Source organism: Lonchura striata, chromosome 10 (assembly GCF_050655825.1).
Source record: "Lonchura striata isolate lonStrDom1 chromosome 10, ASM5065582v1, whole genome shotgun sequence".
NCBI classification, from domain to species: Eukaryota; Metazoa; Chordata; class Aves; order Passeriformes; family Estrildidae; genus Lonchura; species Lonchura striata.
The window spans coordinates 11,885,865-11,898,325 of record NC_140712.1 but is presented as its reverse complement, the minus strand read 5'-3'; the positions used below and the strand labels follow the sequence as shown (position 1 = coordinate 11,898,325).

The window sequence follows — 12,461 nt, the reverse complement described above, 5'->3', positions numbered from 1 at the left end:
TGCAGCCACCCACTGCTGCCACTGCCTTCCCCTGCCACGTCCCACCCGTCCCTGTGCCCCAACACAGTGCCACAAGTGCAAAGCACAGAGAGCAGCAGCACAGATTCACAGAGTGCACGACAAATAGGGGGTGTTTTCTTCCAAAAGTGCCACCTTTTGCTACTTTATTGTGCTCTGAGTTGCACTTGGATGAATTCTGAGAGCCAAACAACATCCCAAGGCAGCAGAGGGAGCCCTGGCAGTGATCAGGACTCAGCACAGCCACCATGAGTCCACTTTGTTTTATCCAGCCTGGTGAAACTGTGACCCTCAAACCTACCCAAGAAACTCCACTGACCCCAGAGCTATGAGTTTATTAACAAAACACATTTCCCTCAAGGGGGAGCTGTTATCTAATAGACTGGAAAGCTGGACATTCACAGCTCAGTTCTGTCACCGACTGCAGGGATACGATTTTCAGGCTCAGCTTAAACCATCAGTATCTGAGCAGTCCATGAAAAGGGCCCTTCTCTTCCTGTGCTCCAGGTACCCAGTGTGTACCATGGGACAGTCAACACTCAGTCACCTGTGAAACCCATGGGAATGCTTACACACTGCTGGAAGAGCACAGCATGTGTGCTTAGCACGGACAGATGAGCGTGTGTTATTAGAAAAGTGGAAATAAGAATAACTGCCTGAGGTGGATGCTCCAGGCAGAGCTGCCCTGCACAGGGGCACAGGAGACAGCACAGGCTCTGAGGTCCCACTGGCAGACTCCTCCAGGCTCCAGCAAGGGGGAAGATGACCCCTGAGAGACAGATCTTCCAACAGGGAGGCTCAAGGGAAAGTGGGAGGTGTAGGCACTGCTGGGTCAGCTGGAGTGCCCTGCTCTCGTGCCTGCACTCTGAATCACAGCAAGCAGTTCACTTTTCTGTCCTACGACTTGACTGTCCTTTGGTGCTTTTCCTCAGGTATTTGGTTGGCTTGGAAGGAAGATCTGGGTGTCAGTTCTGAAGAGAAGGATGAACATCCCTGCCTATCTGACAGTGACATCAAACACAGCCCATGTGTGCCTGTCTCCTCTGCCTGGATAACACACAGACTTTATACATCCAAGCCACCTCTGAGAAAAGTTTTCCAGCATGAACACCTGGTAGAGAGTGCTACAGATAGAGATTTCTAAGGCAAATGATTGTCACCAAGGCAACACAGGCTGATGGGAAACTATGAGAGATTAAATAAAGGCAGGTGAGAAGCTGTAAGAAGGCAGCTAAGACATGAAGAGAGAAAAAAAAAAGCCAAATTAGGCCATTAGAAATTATCATGGAAATAACAATGAATACACAGTACTAACACAGTGAGAAGTGTGCTTGTGATGAAGAAATGCTGGGCTAGACTAAGACAAAGAGGATCAAAAAGATATCCTATTTTTCTCCCAACAGTGTCTGTATAAACATGCAAATACAGACACACACACACTGAGCTGGGCAGCAGGCTGTGAGCACAGCCCTCCCTGCCCCTTGAATACACAGGGAGAAAGTTGGTAAATGGACTAAAGGCACAGCAGTACAACACCTACCCATCTGTGTCTCTCTTCTCCCACACACACCATGCTACCTACCACCCCAAAACATCTCCAGTTCAACTACCTTAAAAAAAAAATCCACATTTTCAAGGTGTATTTGCATAAAGGATTCTGTATACTCCTCCTGTGTCTGAGTATACAGAAGTGTCGGTTGTACAAAGACCCCCAGCATGCTCAACTGGATGCCACCAGAAGGAGAAAATTCAAGTCTTTCACAGATCTATCAAAGAGGATCAGAATGATTTCCCTGTCCTGGTTTCTACAAGCACATGCACTAACAAGTGGCTTTGTTCTGTAATGATAACCAGCTTGAACAGGGGTAAAATACTTGGTTATGATAAAAGTAAAAAAAAACACTTTGAAAGTGAGTATAAATGTTAAAATACACTTTTTATGCAAATTTTATTTATATTAAACCTTTTTCCTGGATTAGAAACAAACAAAAAAAAACCCACTCAAAAAACCACCACTAAAAAAAAAAAAAAAAAAACCCAAAAAAAACCCAAAAAACCTTAAAATCCCAGGTATGGAAGAGATGTTTTACAGCAAGAGGGGCTTCTTCCAAGACAAGATTGTTTTTCTCCCCGCTTCCTGCATCCCCCCTTCATTTGCCACAGAAGTGTGACTCCAGGAAGCCTAAAAAAAAACAAACATGCACTTTTTCACTTTTGCATCTTTTCTCAAAATTGAAAAAATGCTTCTGTTAGCAATAATGCCTTCATGGCAAATATATAACCAAGGTGTTACTCAAGACAGGGAAGCTACCAGAAGGCATATTAGCTTAGCTTTAGAAGTGTGTTTACTTATCACTAACACAGAAATTACAAAGATCCCCTATTCTTACCTTTCCCATACAACTACAACTAGTAACATGACCCAAAAAAAAAGCTAATGAAAAAAACCTTCAGGATGAATTAAATTAACATTTGGATCACAACATCTGGATTGTTGTTTAACAACGGAAGAAAATAATAAATAAAAAAGGAAAAAAAATTAAGAAATGTAACTAGCCCTGTACAGCAAATGTTTTCTTCTGTCCACTCTGAAGTCTCTTTCATGTGCTAATGGTGGCATTTTTTTAAACTCTTCCCCTTTGACTTACTCAGACCTTTAAGGACCTCACACATCTAATGGTTCCTCACATTCACCAAGAACAATCAAGAGAGGTCTGGGGGTTGACATGCAGTATGATTAATGGACAATGTTGATTTAATTTCCTATAACAGGAGTTTTCTCTAAGCTTTCTCCAAGGAGCAGTTTCTTTGCAATCCAGGACTTAAGTATTTTACTAATGAAGTCCAATAAATAGCAAATTAAATAATGCTGTCTCCCAGAGACAAATCCTCTAATTCCAGGATAAAAAAGGAGGGGGAAAAAAAACGCCCACCATATTTAGAGTTCTGTTTAAATCTAAAAAGGGTTGTACATGAGGAATGTACATCATAGTTCAGGTTTCTGGGGTTCTTTTGTTTGGTTTATTTTGTTGTTTTGTTTAAGAAACTTATCACTTATCTAGTAATTCCTACCATCCTTATCTACTTTCTCATTTTTAGCTTTAAACAGGGGTTATACACTTAACTTAATTTCCAGTTTCATAAAATTAAGTCCCCATTTAGTGGTCACTTATACTTTACAGTTATCAAAAGATACTTATTACATATTCATTGTAATACTTAAAAACATTTTGGATGTTCTTAATTTAAAGTTATTTACTACTTTCTTATGGTAAGGAGAGATCAATATGTCCTTTCATGAAGCAAATTTTAACCTTCAGCTCCAGCAAATGAACAATGCAACACTATTTGCATGCATCCTAACTGTTACTCAATCAACATGACACCATCTCCCAGCTGAATTCCCACACAGGTTTAGCTCTAAATGGTGGAATTCCTACCCCAGGAACTCAGAGCAGCAGAGAGCATTTCCTGCAAGATTCTAATCGCTTTCCCACCATGGAAAAGTTTACCTTTAAATACCCTGAAGACAACATATTTTGCTTCACTACAGGCTAGCAAGTTATTTTGCCAGAGTGCAAAAAATCTTCTCCTCCTACTTTGAAGGCTTTGAAGCACCCTTGATTCCAGTTCTTGGAGTTGTGACACAATTAATCTGATCCCCTGAGAAAAACGTGTCCAACTCAGTCATGGAGACAGTTGATAAAGAGGCAAAAGTCTCAAAAATAGGCAAAACCCCTCCATGCTGCTGGAGTGGGCCCATGGAACATAATTTCTCCTGTTGCCTCAGCAAAGCCCATATATTTACATTATTACCTTTAACATGGTTACAGGGCATTGTCCCAAAGGATGGCACTTCTCTCATCCTGACAGCTCACAGTATCTCTTTAGAGCAGGGCTTAACTTGTCTTAGCACTCTTGATTTTGATTTTTTTAAGTACAGTACACTCAACTTCTATTCTGCTCTGAGGATCTGCTCCCTTGCCATGTCCTTCCCCTTTAAAGAGCCACTACCTTCAGAAGTTGAAAGTCAATTCATGTTTAAATGAGGATATCATGGCTATTTTCCCAGATAACCGAGTTCAAACTGGACAAGAGCACGTTCCAGAAGGTTACATAAAAATATGTTAGACATAAAAATCCTTTCAAAATGAAAGGATGAATCCTTTCAAAACACAGCCATGAAAGATCTTAGTTAAGAGAACAAGAATGCATCTTTCTGACCCAAGATTAAGTGTTTATCATGCTGACAAATTAATAAATTTCCATGAGTTTTAGAGCCATTCCGTGACTCTGTAGTTAAGTAAAAGAAAGCCCATGGATTCCTCTTCATAAGGGTCTGTCATACATAACATTTTAATCAACACCAAAGCAGGTTGTGCTGCTAATGCAGATGTTACAAATGTCAGTATTCCAGTGCCTACTGCAGTTAATTACTGACTAAATTGGTAACCTAGAGAGGCTTGATGGTATAATTTAAAATTGGCAAATACATTAAAAAATAATTAAAGCTTTCCACTAGAAATGAACTGTATGACAATAATGTTTACTTTCAAAAAAACCAAAAAACACAGGCAGAAGTAACTGTGATGTGGTTTAAAAAAAAACATAAATCCAACTTCTTTAATAGAGGTAAATTTAAATTCTGACCGAAAACATAGACGACAAAGCAATCTTTTTAAGAACAAAAACTAAAGTGAAAATATGCAGTAATGATACAAATCTGCAATATTGCACAACACAAAACAAATAATGGCAGAACTACACAGGAAGGAAGGCATTACAGTTTTTTACAGATGTGTCACTTGAGCTGCACAGAAGGTATGCAGCATTGGCAGCTGACAGTTAACTGGCTAGTCCCCAGCAAATCTGCTCAGAACAAGCTGATATTTATCAGGGATTCCCACTCAGTGCTTAAATAAAGCTTTGCCCAAAACACAATGGATGTAATGGAAGCCAGACCAACAAGCTCCAGCAAAGGGCCACAGACTTCAACATCAGCTTCAGTTTTGCCCAGTAACAATTCAATTCACAGCCCTGATGAATCAATTTTTCACCTAAACAGAGCAGTGCAGTATTTTCCTTCCATAGGGAAGGCATGAACCCAGTGGGTGAGCCTGGAACCAGTGTCTGGTCACCTGGTGTCCGTGTCTCTCACCTGTATTTGCACTGTGCAGCCTCCTGCTACCCCCCAGTACAACCCAGCTGCACAAAGACCAGCAAGTACACAAGCAGAAGTGCCACACAGGACAGGGATTTGATGCCCTCCCTGCCTCTGCCACTCAGTCTGGTCTTCCACAAGCATGGATGGTAAATCTGAGCCTACAGGGAGCTCTGATACAAACAGCCCTAGAGAAATTACTAGCAGTGCCATACACTGGAAACAAAGCATGAGGCAGCAGTTTGTAAATCACAACAAAACACAAAACCTAGTTTGATCTCTGTGTGCATTTACAGCCTGTAAAATGCAATATGGTTCTTATGTAAAAGAGTTAAGAGTTAAAAGCTTATCAAAGAAGCATTTGCTTTGATATCTTACAGGTAAAAAAGTTACAGGGTAATAAAGTTCCCTCCATTCTCTCTTCTAATCTATAATCTAACTTTCAAAACCTGGAAGAAAAAAAAAAATACCAGGAAAAAATGATATGCAGATATGCCATGTCTGCATTTGGAAGACAGGCTCATTTAGAGTGGTGACAGGTCTGTCTTTCATGACTGTGGAGCAAGGAATGTGTCTCTTGTTTATTGAGGTGCCAGGGAATCACTGTCATAGCAGGACGAGGCAAGAGCTTGGGTTTCTTAACCACAAATATACATAATCTGCCATGACTGGGGAAGAGAAAGGGGTCACAGTTAGCTGATTTTAAACATACCCAGTTTACTTCCAGGGCTTTTGGTTTTATTCCTGTGCAATTTGACCAATTCCTCCTCCCCTCTCAGCAAATCCCTTATGTTTTAGCTGATAAGTAGTAGTAGCAAGGCTGTTGCACACAATCAGGAGAATTGACAGATAAGAGGTTTAGTTTAAGGATGTAATCAGCAGGAGTAAACACTAGACTGACCCAGCTGTAAACAGTGGAAATAAATGATAATATTTGTCCTGGTCACCTACTGAGCTATTACACACTTTCTACTATGTAACAATGTAAATATAATGACCACAGTATATACAGCAGGCAGTGCAATCATCTGGTTTTCCAAGCAAGAAAACTGAGCTGTTAGTTGATATTTTTTAAGAACTAAAACAATTTCTGATTATTTTTTTAACAGAGCTGTCTTTTTCCTCAAACCAGCATTTCACTAACTGTGGATGTCTGATCTTATGTAAAATACCTCAAGCAGAAAAAAGTACATATGTTATACCAAATTATATTTTTTAATACCATTTGAGAACAGTTAACAATGAAAAAAAAAGAGCATTTCTCAAGAAAAGCCTGTGTTTCTTTCACACCACTTCATGAAATTGTAGGAATGCCTGGCTTCTTGAATTTGTATGGGAATTCCAAACTAAATTTCCACAGTAACTTATAAACAAAAAGCAATATCAACAATTTTCAGTATTCCAGAACTGTCAGATACAAGCATGTGAGACACAAACAAAACACAGGATAAAACTGAAATTATAGCCCCAGCTTTCAGAAATGACTGCATTAACACATCAAATGCAATTAGTGTTCCTTCTCAATACTTCAGCATTTGCAGTTCTTAAGAAAGATAGCATCAACACTGTCAGAGATGCCATTAAGTTTTTAAAACTTACATTTTCCAGCATATTAATTTGCAATATGGTGCAAATGAAACTGCTGTGTGCTATCTCAGCATCCTATCAACTGCTTTATGAAACTTTAAAGCACTTTAACAGGATCATTACAAGATAAGCTTGGGTGATGTGCAGCAGGCAGCTTAACCGGAGGAATTCTTTGCACTGACTCTCCTTACACACCCTTATTCAATTTCTATAGACTGTTGAATGACCTTGTCATCTTTGCTGCCCTGGACTAAAGCTTAGCTACAGTCATGGCTGTAACACAATATAAATAGATCCCAGGGAAATTAAACTACTGAAGGCCAGGTCTCTGGGGGAATCCTAAGTGTAGTAGGTACTGGCTAATTCTTCAGCAGAAGCTCTGTTTCCAAAGGGGAGTGCCATGCAGGGTCACAAAATGTGCCTTTGTGTCACTCAGACTTGGACAAATTTTTCACTTGGAAATATTGTCCAAGTCAAGGAACATTGAGAAATGCACTTTGCTTTATTTCTCCTCTCTGTAACTGGGAAAAGGCAGAGCTTTCAGATGGGGAAGCTTTTCTGATTAAGACCAAACTTTTTGGAGTACATCATACACATGAGTCTGACAGAATCTAATTTTTTTCCAAAAGTACTAGATTGAGGCAGGGGAAAATGCCAATGGGTAATGTAAAACCAGGGTAACAGGAGAACTACCAGGGCTATTATGCACCTCATGTTAAACAGTTCAGATGACCCCATCAGCACAGGAGAAGCTTTCCCAGAGAGAAAGCTTGCATTGCAGTGTCTCCAAGCCCCTCAGAAATCATCAACCAAATTATTAGTTTTATAACACCCTCCATGCATTCCATTTCATGCCATCCAACACTTGGCAGCTCCTGCCAAGTGGCCCTGGAGAGGCAGGGATGCTCCCAGCACAGGACACTCCACAGGCTGTGCTGGGGAAGGGCCTTCCAGGGAAAGGCCAAGGAGCTGGGGGCTCCCATGCTCAGGGCATCTTCACCACAGCAAACAGACTCGTTTTGCCATCCCCTAAGGTGCCTGTGTGAGAGGTGCTACTCTGGTATCATCATGCAGCAAAAAGCACCTACAGAACGTGCACACTTCTCTGCCAGTCCCTCCTGGCCTCAGGGGTTTGGGTGCATTTACTGGGCCCTACATCTGCCTTGTCACCAAAGTGCAACTTCCTGACACCCTCCTGCAACTGCCAGCACCAGGGTGGTACAGCTCCCACACAGCAGCCAGGGAAGAATGAATTAGCAGAGTGAAATCTTGCTTTCCTCCCTCCCTCCAAGAATAGAAGGCTTGGAGGCTAAAGGCATACAGACATCACCAGTGGCATTAATTTAATTAATTACCAGCATGATAAGGACTGAACAATGAAGTTCAATAATTAAGATTTCCAGGCAGCTTGAAAAACAGTTCTCGTGCCACAGCACCAGAATTGATCACGCCTTCTTGAGTTTGCTAACCAAGAAGTTGAATTTTATTTTATCCTCCCCGATGGACTCTTCTGAGGCACTGCCATGCTTGCACAGGCTCCACTTCCCCACCAACAATACAGCTGCAAACACAGCGAGCTCTGGCAGGCAAACACTCCACTCAGCCCAGCGCTGATACCAACTTCATGGAGGCACAGATGCACATGATTTAAATACTCTTTGAAAATAATAATCTGAACACACTTGAAGGGGGAGCTGAGCTTCTCTGGACACTGTCTTTGTTTTAACTTTCAAGTTTTTCCAATCCCTCTCCTGTTGCACAGCGAGGAGGTTCCCCAACAAACCTGCTTCTACTACCAGCAAAACTCACTTCAACGTCTGAACACGCATCCTGAACAATTACCTGGTACCAGCAGGCTTATCAAGCCTCACAATGAAAGACTTTCTGTGAGTGAAAAATTTCTTGACCAGGAGGAAGCAATGGAGGAATTAAAAATAGAGGCAAAAATGCATGGTATGCACCCAAGGGTCTGCTTCTATGGCACATTCAAGTAATAATGGAATTTTACACTGGACTAGGAAATGGCCTGCTATTGAAAAATAAATGCAAAGACCTTTAACACAAACAAATGTCTATGTGAAACTGTGGATATTTATTTTGAGAATAAATGATCAGATAATTTAGTTCTATTTACATGGTGACTATCATGCTAAATAAACCAGTTTAAAAACACACAGAAGTAACTGGGTAGACCTACACTGGAGAAAGAGAGGTCATGTCTCAGAACACAAGGTAGGAACCAACAAGAGATTAAAAATATGCAGTAAAATATTCATATTGCTACATTCCACGTTTAATCATTGAAATCTATTTCACACTCACATTGCTGATTCTGCTTTATCTATCATAATTATTCTTCCATCAAGAGTCCTATAGGCATTTGCAATCATTTACAGTAGTTATATCAAAGCTACCAACAACCAAGCAATCAACAGTGCTTGTAATAATAATGCTAATGTTCTCTCTGGTTAGAGACAATCATGAACTTTCATTTTGTGATGCACTTTAATTGCCACAGGGTAAGTGAAATGTCTTCTTTAATACACATATCTTGCATAACTGGCATCTGTACCAACATCTGCAGAAAGTTCCATGGACAGATGTATTGACATATTCTAAATGTCACTAGAAGTCTATCTGCAGTTTATTAACTATGCAAAAGAACAGGGAATGTAGGGCAGCTGTAGGTCGTGACAAAGACATGAAGAGGGAGTGTTTGGAAGCCATATAAATTCAGTGGCAACAGATAATGCATGAGAAACTGCTACTTCTTTGCCACTGGGAAGCACCTAGGACTGTGAGTATATCCTTTCAAATTAGGAATAACCTTTCCTTTTGACCATATTATCCAACATATATTACACCAGAAGTCTTAACGCACACCTTTCCCCTTCAAGTTTCACACTTCCAGTATTCTAATTCCTGTAGCTCATAATGAAGATCTTTATTTCAAAGACTCTGTCAATAAATCAGCAGTTTAATGTCCTCAGGAGAGACAAATGGATGACAGGACATCACTCCTCAAAGCCTCTGTCCAGTTCATGAAAAACCAGTTTACCATAGTCAGAAACCCCAGTGTGGTGGCTTGCCTTGTTATACCTCAGATTGTAGCAGGCAGGACCACTTCCTAATAACTAATACTTTTAGTTTTTAAAAGCATAAATAAATAAATGTACTGGTCCAAATTACTTAGATTATTCACAAGAAATAAAAAGATGAACAAAGCACCTTCCTGATGTGTGGATGTGGCTACAGTCTTTGTGGATTTATAGACTGCATACAATTCTACCTGCTATAATCACCACATGTGCAGCTGCCAGATGCAGAAGATTGGCTGTGTGCTGCTTTCTAAGAAATAATTTGGCATGCACAAGCATTTCAAGCAGGCAGTTTGGCAAAGGGCAATCAGAGTAGTCAGACAGGCACTATCACTACGAGCAGTCTCTGTGAACTTTCCAAGCTGCAGTGTAAGTAATCATCTTAGCAGTGGAAAATCATGACCTAATAAATTTTCCTGAGCTAAGTCTTTTGTAGCTGTAGTAATGAATGTCTTTTACTGTAAATGCTATAAAGCAAAAGAAAAAAAAAAACTTAGGAAAATTCATATTTGATATACACTTCAAATAACTCAATACATCCCATTAAAGAAAAAAAACCAAAACAACTATTCTTCAGTGAAACCAGCCTACAGCAGCACAAATTATGTAGATATGAAAAATATAAATTACAGCAATCAGAGTATATGGAATGTATCATATTTTGGTCACCATATTTAGATACTGAGCATTATGATAAAGAACAAACACTCAACACATCACATGCATCATGACTGAATGGTTAATTCAAGCATATGAATTCTTCCTTCTTGCAATTCAGTCAACTGTGACTATGTGAAAGTTGCAATTTCCAAACTCACTTTTCTTTCATTTCCCCATCTGTCTACATGCTTGACAGAAAGAAAATCCAACAAAACCACACAGATAATATATATTTTAATAGAATTCTGTAAAATAGTACTTTCATCTGAGGAGTATTAGTGTACTGAGAAAATCCATATAATGTAGATCACATTGTTAATAAGTTTGCATGTGTTTGAAATTACAGCTTATAATTGCATAATAAGAAAAAGATTTATGCATTTCTGTCCCAGGACACACAGACACCACATCCTTTCTGTGCTCTCAAAAGTGCTCTTTTGTCTCGCAGCTCTGTTAAACAGTCAGCCACTGCCAGATGCTCTGGCTAGAAATGGTCACAGATGGTCAGTTGTCCAGTTAACAGACCAGAATACTCCTCTCAAATCTCCCCTAAAATTGTATCTCAACTGTATGCAGCAGATGAGAATATTTGAGCATGGTCAGGAAGGCATTTGACCTAGTTAATACTGCAGGGCAACTTTGATAACTTAGTCAAGATTAACTCTCCACAATACTACCAAGTAAACTATCTCAACACATTTCAAGCAGCAAGTGCCAAGTCCTATATTACTGTTGCTGATTATGTGATAGATTGCATCTTTTGATAAATAAACTCTCAATTCTGCATGCAAACAAGGTACCTTCTACCTCAGGATGATCCCAACACATTTGTACTAATACACACTGCAAGAGCTACAGGAGGAGAGAGTCAGGTGATCAGTGGAAGGACTCCAGTGGTACTCAGCAAGCTCTGTGCTCAGTCCTGCAAATATTTACCAGTACCCCTTAAAAATATTAACAGGATTATAACATGCACAAGAGCTACTTGCTTCTGTGTTGAACAAGCAGTGCTTGTCATGCAGTGCACCTGTGACAAAGGCTATGAATAAGACAGAAATAGGCTAAAAATAGCAGAGAAAAATCTTTGGTGTTTTGTATTAATCTTTCACTGTTCCTTGATCAGGCATAAACACCAAAAATATTAAAAACCTGCATATCAAAGTGATTATTAAAAAGATACGTCATTTATGAGCAGCATTTACTAAGTTCTGTATCTTGTGGTAAGTAGATGTGTGTCCTTCCAACTTACACAAGACTTACAAGATCTGGTTATCTAAGTGTTGTGCAACACATATTTTGTGAGAGGATTATTCCCTCAGCAGCCTAACTCAAGATTGCAAAGCTTATAGCTGGGAAAATAGGTGGCCAAACCTAACTCTGTTGCCTTACAGGTGTAGAGATTTAAGCTCTCTAAGGTGTCACTGTCTTCCAAAAGTGTTGAGAAGCATTTTGTGCACTCACCCAAACCACTGACAGTATATTCCAGGTCACTGGCATCCAGCAGAATGGGTCCATTCTCCTGCTGCCCCTCTTCCTTGTAGTACAGTTTGTAGCCCTGGACAGCTGCAGTGTCCTCAGCATCCTGCTGCCACTGCACTGCAATGGTTGTGCAGTTCATGGGCTCCAAACGCAGCTCGGGAGACTTCGGTGCTGGGGTTAGAGAAATACATCTAGAAAATAGTCTTGTATTTGAGAAAGAGCTATTTTTCATGCAAAAAAATCTGGATGTCCATCAGTCCAAACTTTGATTCTAACTCATCTGTGTATTCCTGTAATTATTTCTTTCTTATGATATCTGACTCCCTATAACCTAAGTCTAACAATTTAATTTCAAATACAACAGAATAGAAACAGCTTTTAATTCTGCATCTTAATAAATAAATAAATAAATTTATGAGGTAGTTCTTTTTAAGTAAAAATGAAAAAAATTCCAAAGA

General features: G+C 39.9%; 1 protein-coding gene across 3 annotated transcripts in view; it reads right to left on the bottom strand.

Annotated features, from left to right (window-relative positions):
• Positions 1-12,461, bottom strand: part of PRTG (protogenin) — an 80,844-nt gene that overhangs the window by 27,910 nt on the left and 40,473 nt on the right. For all 3 annotated transcript variants that reach the window (XR_014957598.1, XM_021537397.3, XM_085588703.1), the window contains one exon: positions 11,986-12,174. Coding sequence is in view for 2 of the 3 variants with exons in the window: in XM_021537397.3 (XP_021393072.2) it covers positions 11,986-12,174 (189 nt within the window). In the remaining variant the exon portion in view is untranslated. The remainder of the gene's footprint in view (positions 1-11,985; positions 12,175-12,461) is intronic.